Here is a 21,676-nt window from a genome sequence, read left to right on the forward strand (position 1 = left end):
ACAGGAGGACTACAGGCAACAGCTCTTCCCACCCTCTCTCCCTGCCACCCCTCCTACCCTAACCATCATTTCCTCTTCCTCCCCAGCACCGAGGTGCACTGAGCTGGACAGGCTGAACACTCAGACCCACAGCAACTGACCCCGGGCCCAGCTGGCCTTGGCTGGCCCAGGGCAGCTTCCAGAGTATGGTCTGGTGGGGATCCTCTTTGCTGCTCCCCACTCTTTTCTTGGCCTCTCATGTTGGTAAGTCTTCCCTGGAGTGAGCAGAGCTCCTCCCTGACTCTTGATTTCAAGGCCCTAATTCCAGCCCCCCACCCCCAAGAAACCCTAGCCTAGCCTAGCAATAGACCTCACAAGATGGTGGCGACTATGGGTTGGGGGAAGGGAAATAGAGAGTTATTGTTTAATGAGTGTGGCATTTCAGTTTGAAAAGATGAAAGGAGTTATGAAGTTGGGTGTGGTGGTGGACTTCTTTAATCCCAGCACTTGCAAGGCCAGCCTAGACTACACAGAGGACTCCATGTTAGCCCCATAAAGACTTATTAAGACCTTACGTCAAAAAAACAAAAACAAGAGCTGTGGAAATGGGTGGTGATGTTCACATGAGGTATATCAACACTGAATTGACTGTTTACAAATGGTTCTAATGGTAGATTCTAGGGTATGTGTATTTTAACACAACTTTAAAAATTGCAGGGAAAAGCAGAAACTGACATTATCATCATCATTGTTGTTATATCGTCATGATGATTTTGATCCACCAAGAATGAGGTCAGGGTGGGGAAAACTCAGGCAGGTGCTAGGAATCACTGCCTGGAGCGGGGAGATGTGAGTAGGGGGAGGGCAGAAGTCAGCCATCAACTAGGACCTCAGGAGTAACTGTGTTGGGCTTCATCAATAATTCATTGGACAGACAGGCATGGTGGCTTTAACTCCAGTACTCAGGAGGCAAAAGCAGGTAGATCTCTGAGGGTTAGAAGCCAGCCTGGTCTACATAGCAAGTTCTAGGACAGCCAGAACTACATAGAGAGACCCAGTCTCAAAATAATAATAATAATAATAATTTATTTAGCACCAATGATGTTCCATTAGCTGAGAATATGGCAACACCTAAACCTATCTAGTGACAACGAAATGACGCTGGGCTCCCAGGTTGATGCGTTTGTTGTTTAAATGGAGCTGTGTGTATAGAGGGCTTGGAGAAGTTTCTGAATGCTGGTGGCAGATCCTTTCAGTTCTGCTGACCAGAGAACTAGAAGTCAGAGGCTGCCCTTGAGTGCTTCACAGTCTGGTGGGGAACACAGGCCAGGAATGAGGGCCAGACAGAAGCAGACATCAAGAGTTTTTGAGAAGCACTGAGAAGAGAGTCAGCTTACTCTGCCACAGGCCCAGAAAAGTCATGAAGGATTTCCTTAAGAGAGGTAGTCAGCAGAGTAGCAAGTGCAAGCTTGGGAAGCCCATAAGAAAACACTGTAGGCCGGGCAGTGGTGGCACACACCTTTAATCCTAGCATTTGGGCAGCAAAGGCAGGCGGATTTCTGAGTTCGAGGCCAGCCTGGTCTACAGAGTTCCAGGACAGCCAAGGCTACACAGAGAGGGCTATACAGAGAAACTCTGTCTCAAAAAGAAAAAAAAAGAAAAGAAAAGAAAGAAGAGAAAAAGAAAAAGAAAAGAAAAAGAAAAACCTGCAGAAGTATGTGCCAGCCGACTGGAAGCTAAGGGAAAAGGAGCCTGGGCTTGGACAACCTGGTTCTGCTCCCTTCTAACTGTATAACCTTAGGCAAGTTTTGAGCTTTTGTTCCCTGGTTATAAAACCGTCATCCTGGAAGAGGATAACAAGCCCCTCCCAGGACAGTCGGTCCTGAAAGGAGGAGAGCATCACTAAAGGGCCTGGCACATAATTGACATCCAATAAACATTAATTATTATGACAGCAGGAACACAAGATGACTCTGAAGTTAGTGTCTCGGGTAATGGGTGTCATCCTCTGACTCAGGAAACTTGGGAGAGGTGAGGGTTTAGGTTAGGAAACACGGATGTCAATGCACAAGCTGAAAGGCCACACCAGAGCTACTGACTCAGGGGTGACAGTTAAAGCCGAGGGAGCTGACGAACGTGCTCCGTAGTTATTACAGCAAAGGATGTCAACTTCACTGGAGGCCATGAGGATGCCAGGGAGAAAGGGCATTTGGTGCCCGTGAGGTGGCCAGGAGATGCCAGCTTCTTTGGCTTATGATAGACCGTCAAAAATATGCTAAGTGGCATTTAAATGAATTGATGACAGGCAGGGAAGGGATAGGGAAGGAGGGGCCTTGGAAGGTCTGGGGTCACAGGTCTGAAGCAGGCTAATCACGCTCTTCTCCTCGGTCTTGCCCACTTCAGGGTACAGATTTTACGCTCCAGTTACGCTAGCCCTGGGCAGCTCCCCTCCCCACACTACAACATTTCTCATACTTGAGCGTAGGGTGGCCTCTCCTTACACCTGACCTTTCGTTCCTCCTCACCCAAGCACCTTCACAAGCCCTTCGGGGTTTTGTTTGTTTTCTGATGAAGTTTATTATCTGCATCTTTTCCTGTCTGTCCCCTTTCCTCCCCCTCCCCCCACCCCATGCTGGTTAGATGTTCCTCCCTCTGAGCCAACCCCTGCATCTGGGAGGGACGTCTGCGTCTGGTCCTCCCGCTTCCCAAGTCAGGGCCCAGACCCACCTGTGCTGTGTCTCTCTGGCCAGGTGGGGCTAATGATTTCATTTCTGCCTCTAACCGATCTTCAATCCCAGCCAATCAAATAGTCCTCAGTTAGTTAAGCAAGAGAGAGGGTGTGTGTCCTCATGACACTCAAGTCTCAGTGACTCTTCTAACCTCCACCTCCATGATGGGGCAGGGACAGGTGGCTCAGGGATAGCCTTGGTGGAAATGGTTCCCACAGGAGTCAGGGCAATGACCTAACACAGACAGAGTAAGGGAAGGAGAGAGAAGCGAGCTCATTCTTTATCTGGACCAGAGAAGGATGTGTGCTTCTGTTTATGTTTTAGGATAAAGAGGCTTGCAGGTAAAGAGCGAGCACATGTGTAAGGGAAGGGAATGGGTGGAAATCTTTGAAAACGTGAAGTCTTCTAAGGACACGGTGAAACATTAACACAAGTTACTGTTGGAGTCCCGCGCTCCTGGGGCTGCTGAGCTGGCAGGATCCACCATGGAGTCACTGTTGTTTGGTCCTAGGTGCGTCTGTGGACTTAACATTGCTGGCCAACCTGCGCATCACAGACCCCCAGCGTTTCTTCCTGACCTGCGTGTCTGGTGAGGCCGGAGCAGGGAGGAGCTCGGACCCGCCCCTGCTGCTGGAGAAGGATGATCGCATCGTTCGCACCTTCCCGCCCGGGCAGCCCCTGTACCTGGCACGCAATGGTTCTCACCAGGTCACACTAAGGGGCTTCTCCAAGCCCTCGGATTTGGTAGGCGTCTTCTCCTGCGTGGGTGGTGCTGGTGCGCGGCGTACTCGAGTTCTCTATGTGCACAACAGCCCAGGGGGTGAGTCTGGCCTACCAGGAGATCGACCACCAGAGGGAGGGCTGTGTTGTCGATCGCTGAACTTACCTCTCATCCACAGCACACCTGTTTCCAGACAAGGTCACACACACGGTGAACAAAGGTGACACCGCTGTGCTTTCTGCCCGTGTGCACAAGGAAAAGCAGACTGACGTGATCTGGAAGAACAACGGTGAGGGGCATTTGGTGGGACAGGGAGATCCATGATGCTGACAACCCAGGTCTTCCATCCATGGCCCACCATATACTTAGTCCACCCTGATCCACCTGCCATCCTTGTGACCAACCTCTAGGGGCTTCCCTCTCATCTGAAGCTCTGAGCCACCCTCCTACTGTACTAAAAGGACCAGGAGCCTGTGGCCAGCTACCTCTACGTGCTATGTTAAGCCCTCATCTTTGACCCTCCCCTAGGAGTTAACAGGTGCTGTCACATGACTTGCCTAAGAAAAGCAGCAGTCCCCATAGGAAAGAAGAGAGATGGTAACATGTGCCCAGCACAGGCCAAAGGAAGTCTAACCTCTCTCAAAGACTTGTTTAACTTAGATCCTTGATGTCCAAGGCAGACATATGCTGGAATCCGTAGAGATCTGTGGGTCTCAGCTCTGTGCCTGCCCACTACCCTGCCCTTATCCACTCCGTGGAAGGACTCTTTTTTTCTTGAGTAGCCCCCAAAATGTCTGCCTCACCCCCACAATCTGCTGGCCGCCTCTTGGATACTTGGCTCCTAAGGGAGGAGATATTTTTCCTTAGGCAGAAGGCTTTGAACCAGAGGGAGCTATAGAAACGGGAAGGGAGGCCTGAGTCTCTGCAGTTTGTCTGGAGCTCTTATCAAAGACAGGAAGAAGCAGGGTTGTACGCCTGACTAACAGTATGGACCCCAGATGAAGAGACTGGGAAAGAGCCCTGAAATGCAAAGGAGCCAGACAGAGGAAGAAACAGCTCGCCAGGAGACAGGCAGGGTTGACAAGAACAAAAGCAGGAGGGTCCGACATACCAGATGTTTCTAGAAGGCAAACAAGCTTTTAGGAATTCGAGAAGCTTTTAGGAATTCGAGAACGTAGAGGTCAGGCAGGGGGTGGTGGGGTATGGGGCTGGAGGATTGAGCAGGGACCAAACTGGTGAAAACAACTGCCAGGGGATTGGCTGTCATTCGGGTGCAATGGGGAGCCTCGAGAGCCTGCAAGAGTATTGGGGTAGAGAAGAGTCTATTGTAAAAGCAGCCCCCTGAAGCCGGGCAGTGGTGGCAAATGACTTTAATCCCAGCACTTGGGAGGCAGAGGCAGATGGATTTCTGAGTTCGAGGTCAGCCTGGTCTACAGAGTGAGTTCCAGGACAGCCAGGGTTACACAGAGAAACCCTGTCTCAACAACAAAAAGCAACCCCCTGTCTGCCCAGAAATAAAAGGCAGGAGAAAAGGGCTGGACTAGGAGCCGATGGGGGAGGAGAAGGTCTTGGTGTGTGCGGCTCAGAGAGCAGGAAGAGGATGTTCTCCTGCTTCCTGGCTTGGATCTGGTGGTGGTCCCAGGTCTGATCATTGTGGGCGGGTCACATTGGTGTGATCATGGCAGAGGGAGGTAACATCAGCCCTTCATGTGATTCTGAGGGACCCTGATTCTACTTCAGGGTCCTACTTCAATACCCTAGACTGGCATGAGGCCGATGATGGACGTTTTCAACTGCAGCTCCAAAATGTACAGCCACCATCGAGTGGCATCTACAGTGCCACCTACCTAGAGGCCAGCCCCCTGGGCAGTGCCTTCTTTCGGCTCATCGTGCGAGGTAAGGGGCAGAAGGCAGGGGTGATGTGGGACGCTGGGACCTGTTTATGTACTTCCTTTGGGTCTCAGGATCCACAAGGGCTGCAGGTAGGTAAGTGAAGGTCAGCTACTGAGAATACTTCCCTCCAGGCTGTGGGGCTGGACGCTGGGGGCCAGGATGTGTCAAGGATTGCCCGGGCTGCCTGCATGGAGGTGTCTGTCATGACCATGACGGCGAATGTGTGTGCCCACCAGGATTCACTGGCACCCGCTGTGAGCAGGGTAAGCAGGAAAGCTAAGACCTAGGCAGGAGAGGGTGCCTGGTCCAGAGAAGATTCTGAAACCATGGAGATGAAGCTTAGCATGTGAGGCCCGATGGTGAGGAGCCTGTGTACCACACACCTTATTTTCAGCCTGCAGAGAGGGTCGTTTTGGACAGAGCTGCCAGGAACAGTGCCCAGGCACAGCAGGCTGTAGAGGTCTCACCTTCTGCCTCCCGGATCCCTATGGCTGTTCCTGTGGATCTGGCTGGAGAGGAAGCCAGTGCCAGGAAGGTATGGACTAAGCCACCTCCTGTGGGCATAAGTGTGCCAGACCCTTCACTCTGACCCTGACTTGAAGACCAAACCCTCCAATCCCCTGACCACCACCACCACCACCACCACTATGCCAGCCAGTTGGATAGGCTTGTGCCTCATCTGTACTCTGCTGGGCCTGTAACTAACTATATTGTAACTATATTGCTTCTATTCCTAGCATGTGCACCTGGTCATTTTGGGGCTGATTGTCGCCTCCAGTGCCAGTGTCAAAATGGTGGCACTTGTGACCGGTTCAGCGGCTGCGTCTGCCCCTCTGGGTGGCATGGAGTCCACTGTGAAAAGTCAGGTATATGCCGCTGAGACCCCCCACCCCCCTCAAGACAGGTGATCTTTCATCAGACATCGCTGCCCAAGTCCTTCCCTCAGGGAGTTCACCATTCAGGCACCCACACTGTGAAGGCAAGCAGCCTAGGGTGACCCTGACCAGTGTGAGAGTCTTCAGAGAGGAGTCAAGATCTGAAAGTGAATGTGGAAGACACAAGAGAGATGACAGGGGAAGAATGCGGAGAACGTGCAGAGAGTTGAGACCCTGCTTGTATACTGGGACAATAACAATGTGGAAGACACAAGAGAGATGACAGGGGAAGAATGCGGAGAACGTGCAGAGAGTTGAGACCCTGCTTGTATACTGGGACAATAACGTAGGGACTAGGGGAAAGGTCAGCAGGAGTCACGTGGTGACTTTAAATATAGGCCAAGGGGTTGCTGCTTAAATGTGAGGAGCTGAATAGAAGTTGCTGAGGAGTGTGTGCTGGTCAGACTTGTATTTGAGGAAGAGTCTGCATGGAGCACAGAAGCCAGGGGTAGGAGGTGAAGGAATTGACAGACGTAATGTCTCAAATCTACAATCTTAGCACTCAGGAGACTGAGGCAAGAGACTTGTCTGGAGTTCAAGGCCAGCCTGGGCTATAGTGTGAGACAGTCACACACACACACACACACACACACACACACACACACACAGAGGAAGGGGGCTGTTTGGGCTGGCAGAGTGGAGCAGTGAGGGTCTGACTCTGGGTCTTAGAACATTCTGAGAGATGTGATGGAAAAGATGGTGGCGCTGAACCCTAGATCTGACTGGATGTGGGGCACCAGGGCCTGAAGGAACCGTGCAAGACCTTGCTGATTTCAGTTTTAAATGGCAGGACAGACAGTAGGACAGACAGTAGGATCTTCACTGAGATGCAGAACACAGGATGGGAGTGGGGGGGGCATTTTGGTGGTCATATGGCTGCCCTAGTATTGTTCAAGATGGCTGCCATCTCTTTCTCTCTCTAGACCGGATCCCCCAGATCCTCAGTATGGCCACAGAGCTGGAGTTCAACGTAGGGACGATGCCCCGGATCAACTGTGCAGCTGCCGGGAATCCCTTCCCAGTGCGGGGCAGCATGGAACTTCGCAAGCCAGATGGCACCATGCTTTTGGTCAGCGCTGGTTATCCCAACCCACTGTCCGCTCCCCCATCTCACCAGCTTTGACAGTTCGTTCCTTGGATCCCTAATCCACGGAACTTTTTTATAGGCCCTGCCCACTGCCCTGGCCATGACTTAGATAGGCAGGCTAACTGGTGAGGGGATGCCATGGGGGGTCTGTGTTCCAGCAATCGTCACTACCGACTCATACCTGTCTCATGAAGCATACATTCTCTGTTCCCTGTCTCCTTGTCTCAGTCTACCAAAGCCATTGTGGAGCCAGACAGGACCACAGCAGAGTTTGAAGTGCCCAGTTTGACTCTTGGGGACAGTGGGTTCTGGGAATGCCGCGTATCGACGTCTGGTGGCCAAGATAGCCGGCGCTTCAAGGTCAATGTCAAAGGTGAGTGGTGTTCTAAGGTTTGGGGGATGGATGGTACCCAGAATAGGCTCTACCTAATGCTGCTCAGGCCAGGGATCCCAGTAGGAAAGGCTAGGGCTTCCAAAGGCAAAGCTTAGCCCCAGGCTAAGAAGAGAGCTGACCCACGAGCTCATGGCAGAGCACCAGAACCCTCTCCACCAACAAGGCATCTTTCACTTCATCACTATAAGCCTGGGCACCCCGTACCCAGGATCCGTACCCCAAATGTTCCTCATGTTATCTTGTTTTTCTCTCTCCCTCCTTCTCTTCTTTTTTGTTGCTATCTTCTGCTTCCCAATCCCTCGCCATCTCCAGCCCACTTTCCCATCCACCTCTATCTGCTCATTCTTTTATCAGAACTTTGGACCCAGCCCTCCACTCACCTTGGATTCCATGCGCTCCTTACAAGTTCTGTCCCCTTAAGCAAGTCATGGCGCTTCACTCTCTCACTGTGTCAAAGGAGGAGGTTAGCACCCACCCACAGGACCAGGCTGCTAACAAGACTAGATGATGCATTTAAATAGTTATCACAATGACTGATGGGAGGTATGCTCAATGTAGCAGACAATTTTTATGTAAAATGACATCTAGTGCCAAGATGCCAGCCCTTCCCTGGCAACACCACATGTGTTCTGTAGTCAGGACCCCTCTCCTGATGCCAGCCCTGCATGGTGAACCTTCAGGAGGCAGGGCATCTTCTGGGAAGGTCTGGTCCCAATGTGGAAATTGACGCCCATTGTATACCAGCCACTTCTCCCAGACTCTGGTCCTCTGCCTGAGCCACAGACACTGGGGACTCCTTAGGATCCAAATTGGATCCTCATCTCCCCCAGCTCTGTACCTGCCCCTGACAAACGGCTGCCACCTTACATACCTTCACCTCGCCACCCTGCGTCTTCCACACTCCACACCCCCTTTCCTTTCTCTTGCCTTTTTTTTTTTTTTTTTTTATGCTTTCTGGGAAAGTCAGTCTAGTCTTCTTTTTGGAAGAAGCCAAGGTACCTATTTAGGCATTAATACAATAATCTAGAAAGAAAACCTAAGGCTGGAACAGGGGTGGTGACAGTGGAAGCAGCCAGGCAGAAACACAAATGCTGTTTTAGGGTAGAACTGACTGGTTTGTGGCAGCCTGATCAGACAGACCTAGTTCAAATCCTCCCAGCTGTGTATCCTTAGGCAAGTTGCTCAATGTCTCTAAGCCTCGATTTCTTCATTCAAGACAAGAATTAGCAGCTATGCATAAGAAGCATCCACTGTGGAGCAGGTGCCTCATGACTAGCATGTTTTGTCTTAAAAAAAAAAAATCAACAGGTCGGTGAATGGTGAAGGGGAGGGGCATCGGACACCTAGGCAGTCTCCTGCCTGTGTTCCAGCTTCTCTCTCTACTGGACTCTGCAAGGACAGAGAAATGTTTCCCAACCTCTGTCTGGCCACACCACTCTCTCGCCTAGCATCTTTTGAGATACCTAAGTCCTTATGGCCAAGTCCCTGGGACCCAAGCTACCCAGAGCTTCAGAACTTCCTTCTCTGGGCCAGGGCCATCCCAGGTGTCTGTTGAACTTGGTCTCCTCCCACCACACTAGATAATCCCCAGATCTGAATCAAGATCTGGAGGTGTTCACTGTCCAAGCCCAGAGTGCTCCCCTTTCCATGAACCCTTACTCACCCCAGTTTTTTGGCAGTACCCCCAGTGCCCCTGACTGCACCTCGGCTCCTGGCCAAGCAGAGCCGTCAGCTTGTGGTCTCCCCACTGGTCTCCTTTGGTGGGGATGGACCCATCTCCTCTGTCCGCCTGCACTACCGGCCCCAGGACAGCATGATTGCCTGGTCTGCCATTGTGGGTGAGTGGGGACAGAGTTAGGGGTCGGGGTGCTGTGTAATAGTGAAGGAGGGGGTGGGAATGGAAAGGAGGGAGGGAATGGTACAAAAAGAAGAGGGGACTAATGGGGGGGGGGTGGCTTCAGGACATGCTGGGGACCAAGCATGTGTGGCACACCTCACCGCCCTCCCCAGTGGATCCCAGTGAGAATGTGACATTAATGAACCTGAAGCCAAAGACAGGATACAGTGTCCGAGTGCAGCTGAGCCGGCCAGGGGAAGGAGGAGAAGGAGACTGGGGGCCTTCTACCCTCATGACTACTGACTGTCCTGGTGAGAAGCCAAGATAGATACCTTTGTTCCCTCGGGGTTTTCTACCATGCCCACTCAGAATATGTCTTGGTCCACCTCCAAAGACGACCCCCACCTTTCCCAGGGCTGGTTCCAGCCCTGCCCACTGCCGATTATTGGCCCATTTAGTCCCAAGCTCCCATTGGATGGTTCTGACTACTCCTGACCTCTGACCGCAGAGCCTTTGCTGCAGCCCTGGCTAGAGAGCTGGCACGTGGAGGGTCCTGACAGGCTCCGTGTGAGCTGGTCTCTACCCTCGGTGCCACTGTACAGTGACGGTTTCCTGCTGCGCCTGTGGGATGGGGCCCGGGGACAGGAGAGGCGGGAGAACATCTCATTCCCCCAGGCCCGCACTGCCCTCCTGACTGGACTCACGCCTGGCACCCACTACCAGCTGGATGTGCGACTGTATCACTGTACCCTCCTGGGCCCTGCCTCACCCCCTGCGCATGTGCACCTGCCCCCCAGCGGTAGGCCCGCTCTGGGAAGGATGGGCTAGGGATGACGGGAGGTTACAAGAGACTGGGTGGACGAGGAGAGCACCCAGGATGAATGGGGAAGATAGAAGATACCAGGAGGACATGGATCACTTAGAGCATGTGGGGTGAGGATACGTGAGGAAATTGTGACTCTCATAAAGAACAGGGCCATTGGGGGCTCAGGGAGCATAATCTACTGAGAGCATAGAGAGGCCTAGGGATGCAAGGTGACTATGGGAAGAGGGAAACCCTCTTGGGAGGGTTCCCATATGGGAGGTGGAGGTACCTTGGAGATGGAGATGAGTCTAGCTAGGGGCAAAGAGGAGGAAGGAAGCACAAGGCTCCTATGCTAGGATCCACAAAGCAAATTACACTCTAGAGTGACTGTGACTGACCCCACAGCTCTATAACCCCATCCAATTTACCCCTTCCTTCCCCTTCCCATCTCCCCAGGGCCTCCAGCTCCCCGCCACCTCCATGCCCAGGCCCTCTCAGACTCTGAGATTCAACTCATGTGGCAGCATCCCGAGGCTCCGTCTGGGCCTATATCCAAGTACATCGTGGAGATTCAGGTGGCCGGGGGCTCAGGAGACCCACAGTGGATGGATGTAGACAGGCCCGAGGAGACAAGCATCATCGTTCGTGGCCTCAATGCTAGCACACGATATCTTTTCCGTGTGCGGGCCAGTGTGCAGGGTCTTGGTGACTGGAGCAATACAGTAGAAGAGGCCACTCTGGGCAATGGTGAGAGGATGGGGACTGCGGATTCCTAGGCGCCCAGGACTGTACTCTGCATGTGCCCTTCCACCTTACCCCCAACCTTGGAGCTTCTTAGCAAGTAACATAAGCCTGGCTTTCCTACCTTGGAATTCCTTCCCCGCTAAGCTTTAGTCATCCATGAGGCCTCCCCATAGTGTGATACCAGGATGTCCAAACTTTCCCTCTGTGGGATCTCATGGTGGCCTCTGGGTTCCCTGACCCAGGCCATCTCCACAATCTGTCCCTCCCCGTGTCTAGGGCTGCAGAGTGAGGGCCCAGTCCGAGAAAGCCGGGCGGCTGAAGAAGGCCTGGATCAGCAGCTGGTCCTAGCTGTGGTAGGCTCCGTCTCTGCCACCTGCCTCACCATCCTGGCTGCCCTTTTAGCCTTGGTGTGTATCCGAAGAAGCTGCCTACATCGGAGACGCACTTTCACTTACCAGTCAGGATCGGTCAGTGTCCCATACCCACGGGGTAAATGGTTCTGTCTATTGTGTGTGATTGTACCCACATACATGCAAGTACATACATATATGCAAACACTCGTCCATGACACAAGTTTTTTTGTTTGTTTGTTTGGTTGGTTGGTTGTTTGCTTGGTTTTTCAAGACAGGGTTTCTCTGTGTAGCCCTGGCTGTCCTGGAACTCATTTTGTATACCAGGCTGGCCTCGAACTCAGAAATCCACCTGCCTCTGCCTCCCAAGTGCTGGCTTGTGACACAAGTTTTAAGATTTAAGTTTTAACATTAAGTGACCCTATAGAATACAAAATAGAACTTTATTTTCTTTCCTTCTTTCTTTTTTTAAAATGAACTTAGCTCTTGAGCCCATTCATATTAATGGTTGGATGATTAGCATTCTCAGTTAAAAAGAAGTCAGTTCATCCATAGTTCACCAGGCTTAGAGGATGCCGTTTGGAACCATCTTCTACACTAATCCATCACCTGGGGGTGCTGTCAGCTTGGATCACATGGTGATGTCCTGGAGGGGCACCTAGGGCCCATGCTGGCCTCTGTCTTCACAGGCCCCCTCTCACTTGGAAGCCAGCCTTTATCTGTGTTCTGAATCCTATTGGCTGTGAGCTCTCATTCCAGTCTCCATTTTTTTATTTTCTTTCTTTCCTTCTTTCTTTCTTTCAAAATATATTATTTATTTATTTTTATGTATATAAGTACACTGTAGCTGTCTTCAGACACACAAACCAGAAGAGTGTGTCAAATCCCATTACAGATAGTTGTGAGCCACCATGTGGTTGCTGAGAATTGTGGTTGCTCGGGACCTCTGGAAGAACAACAGTCGGTGCTCTTAACCGCTGAGCCATCTCTCTGGCCCTCTTTCTTTCTTTTTTGAGACAGGGTCTCTCTGTGCAGACTAGGCTGGTCACAAACTCACAGAGATGGCCTGCCTCTGCCTCCTGAGTGCTGGGATTAAAGGTGTATTCCATCATGCCCAGCCCCAGACTATACTCTCTTTTTTTTTTTTGTTCCTGAGACAGGGTTTCTCTGTGTAGCCCTGGTTGTCCTGGAACTTACAGACTATACTCATAAAGATTCCAGGGCCGGGCAGTGGTGGCACACGCCTTTAATCCCAGCATTTGGGAGACAGGGGCAGGCGGATTTCTGAGTTCGAGGCCAGCCTGGTCTACAGAGTGAGTTCCAGGACAGCCAGGGTTACACAGAGAAACCCTGTGTTGAAAAAACCAAAAAAAAAACAAACCAAAAAAAAAAAAAAAGATTCCAGGGCCTGTCTGGGAAACTGTCCTCCTGTGCTTAGCTGTTCTCCTCAAGGGGCAACAGTGTATGGCCTGTTCACATAACTGCCTTTGACCCTCTAGAAGTATACAAGGCCTGCAGCCTCGCCTGGGCTCCCATAGGAGAGAGGTTCACTCTATAAACTTTTCTGGCTTCTTGGGCTTCTTACAGGCTCTGCCTCTGCCCTCAGGCCTACACAGACACGGGGTGGGGAAGGGATGCTGATGCTGATACTCTCAGGAATCCAGACTCACCCTGTCTCCTCATGTTCACCCCTCCGATTGTTCCTGCCTCTTCTGAGAACTTCCCTCTCTTGCCACTTAGAATCAGAACTCTGGCCTTGGGCTTTTCTGCTTGGGCTTTTGCTATTTAAAGCCACTTAAGAGAAATTCAGAGCACCACAGCAACAATGTCAGAAAGAAAGGAAGAAACAACATTTCTCCCTCTCCCTCTCCCCTTCCAGCCTCCCCACCCCTTCCACCCCCACCCCCATAGTGCTAACTCTTGTATAGAAAGTCCAGTGATCAAGGCTGGTGTCTGCTGTGCCTTTAAAAATCCCATCCAGAGTCCAGAGACTCAACTGACTTCTTTGTCTGAACTCTGTTGATCTTGCCTCTGAGGTCAGTGCACATACAAAGCCATCACCGCCATGGGAGGCGGGGAGAGGATATCACTGCCAGATGCTGAAGCAAGGCAGGGAGAAAACGGCCTTTAAAGTGCGTCTGTTCGTTACCCATATCCATATAGGTGTTCTTGCACACAGCTATCCATGCTCATGTGTGTGCCGTGTAGTGGGGCAGAAGTGCATCCCATGTATGTACGCATGTATCCCTGTGCTGGTGCACCTTCAGGCCCTCGTGTGTCTGTATGTGTATCTCTGAATGGATGAAACTGTATGTGATACAGCCACAGAACATACATGTGTATTCTGCGTATACTTCAGCTGCACATGCTCCAAATGAACCCATGTGACCTGTGTCCCCAGCACTTACACATCAAGCTAGTCACCAGTTCACTTAGGGAGTCCACTGCACAGACCATCTGGACCTCGCTCCGGGTTCTCCAATTGCAACTCCTTCCATCAATCCTGCCCAGGGATACCTCTGTTCAGTAGAGGGAGTTGGACACTCCTCTTTGTTATGGTCCTTGAATCCTGACTGTGTCTATACACCAAGTAGAGGAACAGGGAGCATTGCTGCTTCTGCTACTGTGAAGAAGAAAAATCTGTCTACCAGCTTCTGGCAGCTCAGGGTTTAGCACATAATGAACGTTCAAGAAATTCACCCACTGTGGCATGAGTAAATGAATTAACGAAGCCTGGCTGTGGGGTTGGCACAAAGACAAGAAGCTTACTTTTCCCATCACACCTCATTTCAATTCTTTGCTTAAACATTAGAATTTTTTTTTTAGTCCATTGATCTATCCATGATTTGGCAACTTACCCTTGAACCCGGGCTCCACCTTGCAGCAAACCCCACCCACTGCCCCACTGCCCCCCTATGATGCCCTCTGCATTTGTTTTCTTAACCACTTGTCCACCTGAAATATACCTGTGGCTGTCACCTGTGTCACCCACCAGAGTGCCCTCTGTCTGGCTCTGACCATCTGTCTAACCGCTGGTCCCTCTCTCTGCTTCTTTGCTCCTCCGTTTGCCCCCACATCCCTTGTGTGGACTGGCTGCCTTTTCATCCCATCTCCCAAAGGGTGAAGAGACCATCCTGCAGTTCAGCTCAGGGACCTTGACCTTGACCCGGCGACCGAAGCCACAGCCTGAGCCCTTGAGTTACCCCGTGCTGGAGTGGGAGGACATCACCTTTGAGGACCTCATAGGGGAGGGCAACTTCGGCCAAGTGATCCGGGCCATGATCAAGAAGGACGGGCTCAAGATGAACGCAGCCATCAAGATGCTAAAAGGTCCTTGGTCATGACTCCAGAGCCCAGCTCCTTGCTCTCTCTTTATCCTACATATACCAGGCCCTACCTAGCTCTCCCAGCAACTGACCCCTCCCAGAGTGATCCCTGGCAAAAATTGACACTGACTTCTTTACACAGAGTATGCGTCTGAAAATGACCATCGAGACTTTGCAGGTGAACTAGAAGTTCTGTGCAAACTAGGACACCACCCCAATATTATCAACCTCTTGGGAGCCTGTGAGAACCGAGGTGAGCCCTGAGTTCATTTGCATTCCTTCTGGACCTCTGGCATCAGATAGCACCCGTGTCACATAATTGACTTTCGAGGATCCCTACATTCCCTGATCATCACAGGATTCTCCTGCACACTGCAGCCTGTCTCTTACCATCGGGTACTGCTCATGGCCTGTGTATACACTGTCCCCCTGTGTTTCCTTACCTCCCAGGCTATTTGTATATTGCTATCGAATATGCCCCCTATGGAAATCTGCTGGACTTCCTGAGAAAGAGCAGGGTCCTGGAGACTGATCCAGCTTTTGCTCGAGAGCATGGGACAGCCTCCACACTCAGCTCTCGGCAGCTGCTGCGCTTTGCCAGTGATGCAGCCAACGGCATGCAGTACCTTAGTGAGAAGCAGGTGTGCGTATATGTGTGTGCGTATGTGCACGTGTGTACCAGTAGGGAACGGGGAGGCCACTTCATAGACCTACTTGGGTTGTCATTAATCAGGCTCTAATCAGGTATGGGAGGTACAGACAGTGAGATGGAAGGACACAACCGTAGGTGCTGGCCCTGGTGCCTAGTGACTGTAAATGCTACAAGGAGGGAGAAGCAGGTAGGAGGCAGGTGGGGAGAAGATGATGGTTTTGAAGTCTCTGTGGGACATCCTAGGTGGAGGTGTGCAAGTTGTGGGTACCAGCCTAGCACTCAGAAGACAGGCCTGGGCTGGAGCCGGTGTGGGGGCTGCCATGGCAGCACAGTAACTACACCATCCAGCAGGGAGAACATGGAGACCCACTGAAGAGGGTGCGGTGGGAGTCCGAGCATGATGGGGGTGGGGAGAGGACGGCTGCTGGAGGGACACTGTGGCCTGAATGAAGGCATTTTACAGACAGCAGAGTTTGAGTCTTTGGAAGGAGAGAAAACATGGAAGTCACTTATGCACTTTCATCAGTAAGGAAGAGGGGACAAGACAGTGGGGAAATGGGACAGAGGGCATCAAAAGAGGAAAGGTCACATGGGGCAGTGGCAGGTGCCTGTGATCCCAGCTCTTGAGAGATAAAGGCAAATGGGTTGAGAGTTCAAGGCCAACCTGGGCTACTTAGTAAGTTCCACACTAGCTAAGACTCACAGTGAGATTCTATTTCAAAAGATGAGGCTAGAAAGTGGAAGGAGAGAGAAAGAGAAGAAAACAAGAGGGAGAGGAAGAAGCAGCAGGCAGCAAATGAATCATCCCTGTCCCAGAAAGAGGGGTACGACCTGAACTTGTGTCCCAAGTCAGGGGAAAGACTGGGTGAGAGCCAGCAGTGACTTTTCTCGGACCCTAGTCAGCTGAGCCATGTCTGAGGCACATGTGGATGGGAAGAGGCAGGAGCTGCTACTGGCCCTGTGCGCCAGGGCCCTTCGTCCCTCCCTTCCCTGACTTCTGACATTGCCTGCAGTTCATTCACAGGGACCTGGCTGCCCGAAATGTGCTGGTTGGAGAGAACCTGGCCTCCAAGATTGCAGACTTTGGCCTTTCTCGAGGGGAGGAGGTGTATGTGAAGAAGACAATGGCAAGTGTCCTTCAGTGTCATTCAGGATTCCCCACTCAGGGCTCACGCCCAGACCTGCCCCTCAAACCCCTCAGAAAGCCCTTTCTTTCATCCCGGCCCTTAGACCCTTTCCTTCACAGGGCCGTCTCCCTGTGCGTTGGATGGCCATTGAGTCCCTCAACTACAGCGTCTATACCACCAAGAGTGACGTGTGAGTATGGGAGGGCGGGTGCTAAGTGCTTGGTCCCCAGGATGCTCATGTGCACACACTTGCACGCACACACATACACACACCATGACCATGTTAGCACACTTCCTCTATCTCCAGGGATGTCCATCTCAGCCAGCCCTGTCTCCTGAGCCGATGTTCCTGGCCCTGAGCCCTTGGACTGCTCTGCTCTCACTGACTGTTTCTGTCCCAAGACTCCCTAGAGTCCCCCTCCACCAGAACTCCCTGCCCTGCCATGCCTCTTCCCATGCAGGATGCACAGAGCAAGAGAGCTTTAAAGCCAGAATTTGGATCTTGTTCTTAGCTCTGTGACCTTGGCACAACAGCTAACCTTTCAGACCTCAGTGTTCCCACCTGTAAAATAGTAAAATGGTAAAGCCCAAATCACAGAGCTGTTGTGAGTTAGGTAATCAGTGCTCAGACCATAGCAAGTGCTCAGTAAAAATGTCAGCTAAAAATATTCTCAGTACGGGGCTAGAGATGGCCCTGTAGTTAAGAGCAATGGGTACTTTTCCAGAGGAACTGAGTTCAAAATCAGGACCTATGTGGTGGCGCACAACTATCTATAACTCCAACTCCAGGGGATACAGCACCTGCTTCTGAATTCTGTGTGCACCAGAGGTGCACATGTTGTGCATATTCATGCACACAGACAAAAACCTCATTCCCGAAACTAAATCTAAAAATAGTAAAAAGAAAAGAGAGAAAAATTCTTTATAATGTTAGTTGTGAGGACTGGGGAGACAGCTCAGCTGGCAGAGCGCCTGCTCTGCAAGCGTGATGGCTCAAAGTCAGATCCAGAGAGAGAGAGAGAGAGAGAGAGAGAGAGAGAGAGAGAGAGAGAGAGAGAGAGAGAGAGAGGAGGGAGGGAGAGAGGAGGGAGGGAGAGAGAGGGGGGGAGAGAGAGAAAGGTGGGGAGGGAGGAAGGGAGAGAAGGAGAGGGGGTGGGGTGGGAGGGGGAGAGAGGGGAGAGGAGGAAAGAGGAGGGAAAGGAAGGGGGAAGGGAAGAGGTGGGGAGGGAAGGGAGGGAAGAGGAGGGGGAAGAACAGCACATACTTGTAGTCTAGCCCGGCTATCAGAATCAGCAAGTTCCAGGTTCAGTGAGAAAGCTAAGTGTCCAAACGCACAGATCAATTACAAAGAAGCCCAATGCCCACCTATGAACTGCACACACAGACACAGAGAGAGAGAGAGAGACAGAGAGACAGAGAGAGAGAGAGACAGAGAGAAACAGAGAGAAGAAGAAGAGGGGGAGAAAGAAATACACAAAACGTTACTGTAGTTAGTTGAGTCTGGGGATCAAGACCTGTGAAAGGGCTTCAGTAGAATGGGGACAGTAGCTGGCCAAAGCTAGATGCTAGGAGAGACACACGAGGGGCTGGGAGTGGCTACACAGTGGCTTAAGTAGACATTAAACTGTCTCCCAGGAAGTAACTGAGTGCATCTTCTCATTTCAGCTGGTCCTTTGGGGTCCTTCTCTGGGAGATAGTGAGCCTTGGTAAGCCCACACCCAGTTCTCCAGGGCATTCCCCCTTACTGTGGGGCCTTGCACTGAGGGGACCTTGTACCCTCTGCAGGAGGCACGCCCTACTGTGGCATGACCTGTGCTGAGCTCTACGAGAAGCTGCCTCAAGGCTATCGCATGGAGCAGCCTCGAAACTGTGATGATGAAGTGTGAGTTCACTTCCCTTGGAGCTCTGGGAACTCACCTCTGAGATGAGTAGCCTCTGCTCTGAAGGCATGACCTTTCCCCCAGTCAGCCCTTCCCCTCACAGCACCCCTACTCCCGCCCACAGGTACGAGCTGATGCGGCAGTGCTGGCGGGATCGGCCCTATGAGCGCCCCCCCTTTGCTCAGATTGCACTACAGTTGGGCCGCATGCTGGAAGCCAGGAAGGTAAGAGGTTGGACAACTGGGGGGGGGGTGCAGGGGGGGGGGGTGCAGGGGGGGGAGAGTGGGCATCGTCTAAGCTCCCAGGAGGCGCCATCTCATAGATGCCACTCATGAGGCCACTGTGTCTCCCAGCCTCACCACACTGTTACCCAAACTCCCTCAGCTGGAGCTGTCACCACAGCTGGGATGGCCTTAAAATCCAGCCCATGCTGGGTTCTTATACTGGGACCACATATAGTCTTCCAGAGATGTTACAATCAACAGCAAATCCCTCCCCTAAATTCCAGACTCCTTGTCTGTCTTCTTCCAAGCCATTAACCCATTCTCTGCTGGTCCATTGCCAGAGGAAATGCATGAATGGACCCAAAAGGAGGCGTGGCTGAGCAATGCAGGAAGGGCTGAATATATAAGCATAATCAGTGATGCAGTAATCATGAATAAACACAGTAACTGAGTCAAATAACCATGTGAATAGATGGATTACCCAACAGAAATTAAAAAAATATAACAAAATGCGGAAATATGAGGATGAGTTTCTTAGCTTGGCAGTGGAGGTACTCACCTTTGTACCCAGCACTCGGGAGGCAGAGGCAGGCCCATCTCTGAGTTTAAGGCTAGCATGGTCTACAAATGGAGCTCCAGGACAGCCAAGGCTACACAGAGAAACCCTGTCTCAAACAAACAAGCAACCCCCCCCCCAAAAAAAAAATAACAGGAAAGAGAAGGAAGAGATGGGGAGCTGAGAAGAAAGGGAGGGGAGGGAAGGGAAGGGAGAGGAGGGGGAGGGGAAGGGAGGGAAGACCAAATAATCATATACACAAATGACTGGATAATCAAGAGCAGCCTTATGAATCGTGAACTCGTGATTGGGGGGGGGCAGTGTCTCACTACATAGCTTTGGCTAGCCTAGAGCTTTCTTACTGTGTCAGTCAGGCTAGAGCTTGCTTACTGTGCCAGCCAGACTGGCCTTTAATTCTCAGAGCTCTGCCTGCTTCTGCTCCACCAAAACTTGCTCTTCCCACAGGCCTACGTGAACATGTCTCTGTTTGAGAACTTCACCTATGCGGGCATCGATGCCACAGCTGAGGAGGCCTAGGCTGCCCCCCACCAGCCCCTGGCTCTGCTGGCCGGAGCAAATTGCTTCCACCTGTGACTTTGGACCCTTCTCACCTCTGACCCAAGCTGTCTCAAGAAAGTCTTTTAATTTAAAGGAGAAAAGAAAAGATCCAGTAAAGGGGAGGGGGGGGGAAGCAGGCATCCCCTTTCTTGCCAGCTGTTCCCATAGCTACCCTTCCTCTCTGCCGCTCCCCAAACCCAAACCCCACTTCTGATCCTCCACCTAAAGCAGCATGCATGTTACTAACACCCTGTTTAGCAACCCGACTCTCTGCTTATACTCAGAAAAATAAATGCTCGGAACAGCTGTATGGGTGTGTCTGCACTTACAGACGGTCTGTCCAAGGTGGGAGTTAGTCCCGCCAGCAAACCCTGGACTTGTGAGGAACTGAAGCACTGTCGCAGAGCACTGCCTAACCCTGCCCTTCTGTCAGGGTACTAGGTATTCCGGAGGACCCTTTGGCCACATACATAAGTTACCAGTCCCCACCTCTATCCCCATCACGTGCGTGACAGTTTCTCTTTGGTCCCCTTCCTGCTTCCCAGCCTCCTCTCTAGGCTGTCTCCCAGCATCTCTGGGGAGTCACCACAGCCTCAGAGTCTGCTCTGCCCCAACACAGTCTATGCCAGGATTGGCTGAAGGCCACTTGAGCTTGAAGTGACACTCTGCCCCAGAGAGATGGTGACTGGACTAGGAGGATCTGTGTCCCGCTCGATCTTGGTTTCTAGGAAGCCCTTCCCTGGCAAGTCACCATCTTACAGCCAGCTAGCTGGCCTAAAAGGAGGGAGGCAGAGTCCCCTCCATCTTCAGCCAAATGAGGTGGATTCCTTTAGACTGGTGTTGGGGGAGGTGTTCCCCTCCTAGCTGAAAGGGAGTCCCATCCCTCATCCCCACCCACACTCCCTGTGATGTGTGGCCTCTCTGACTTGCTTTTCCTTTGATGGCTCCTGGCTGTTGTCTGCTGTCTCACCCACTGGTTCTTAGGAAACAGGTGTAATCTTTTTCTCAGTGAATCAAATAAACAACCTCTCTCTCTGTCAGAGAGAGAGAGAGAGAGAGAGAGAGAGAAATATAAACCCAGTATGATCATGTGGTTAACACCACAGATTCTAGACTGGTTGACCCAGGCTCAAGTGCATGCGTGCTACATATTACATGTGTGGTCTTCATCACATTAACCTCTCTGAGCTTGTTTTTCTCCTCTGAGAAATGGGGTTGATTATAGATACCTCATTATAGATACCACCTTGCTGGTGGTGAATAAGATCTTCCAAAGTACTGGGCCTTGTACATAGCTAAGTGCTATCAGAGGATGGTGGACGATACCATAACAGGAAGATCTATAGTGAACAGAGCTGAATGTGTGGAGCCTGAAGTGAATCTAGAGGAAGAAATTCACTGGCATAATGGGGAGGCTAATGTAGGATAGATGGAATGTGCAGGGATGAAATGTCAGAACTACATTCACTGCAGGGACGTGGTCTGGGGGTGGGCATTTAAAAAGGCTGTCCCAGGGCTGGAGAGATGGCTCAGTGACTAAGAGCATGTACTGCTCTCCCAAAAGGTCTGAGTTTGTATCTCAGTGGCCTCAACCAGTGCTTATAACTAGATCTAGCTCCAGAGGATCCAAGACCCTCTTCTGGCCTCCACAGAAATTTATACTTACATAACACACACACACACATACACACACACACACACACATTTAAAAAATAAAATATATCTTTTTTTAAAAAGTTGTCCAAGGCTGGGAATGTAGTTCAGTTAACAGAGTACTACCCTAGTGTGTACAAAGCCCTGGGTCCAATTCCCAGAACTGTAGAAACTGGGCATAATATAGGCCTGCAATCTGAGTACTGGGGGGAAAATGGCAAGAGAG

General features: G+C 51.5%; 1 protein-coding gene across 1 annotated transcript; it reads left to right on the plus strand.

Moving 5' to 3' along the window:
* The first annotated feature begins 141 nt into the window (after positions 1–141).
* On the plus strand, positions 142–20,103 carry Tie1 (tyrosine kinase with immunoglobulin like and EGF like domains 1). Its single transcript, XM_021159341.3, has 23 exons — positions 142–243; positions 3,220–3,528; positions 3,608–3,718; positions 5,170–5,325; positions 5,454–5,585; positions 5,717–5,857; positions 6,060–6,188; positions 7,181–7,326; positions 7,573–7,717; positions 9,418–9,576; positions 9,749–9,886; positions 10,084–10,374; positions 10,837–11,127; positions 11,401–11,591; positions 14,594–14,804; positions 14,943–15,053; positions 15,251–15,441; positions 16,466–16,579; positions 16,699–16,769; positions 18,245–18,285; positions 18,365–18,461; positions 18,584–18,683; positions 19,705–20,103. The coding sequence occupies exons 1-23, from the start codon at positions 186–188 to the stop codon at positions 19,774–19,776; spliced, it is 3,405 nt and encodes a 1,134-aa protein (XP_021015000.1). The 5' UTR covers positions 142–185; the 3' UTR covers positions 19,777–20,103.
* Positions 20,104–21,676: the final 1,573 nt, after the last annotated feature.

Source organism: Mus caroli, unplaced genomic scaffold (assembly GCF_978045245.1).
Source record: "Mus caroli unplaced genomic scaffold, Mus_caroli_1 scaffold_6, whole genome shotgun sequence".
Lineage (NCBI taxonomy): Eukaryota > Metazoa > Chordata > Mammalia > Rodentia > Muridae > Mus > Mus caroli.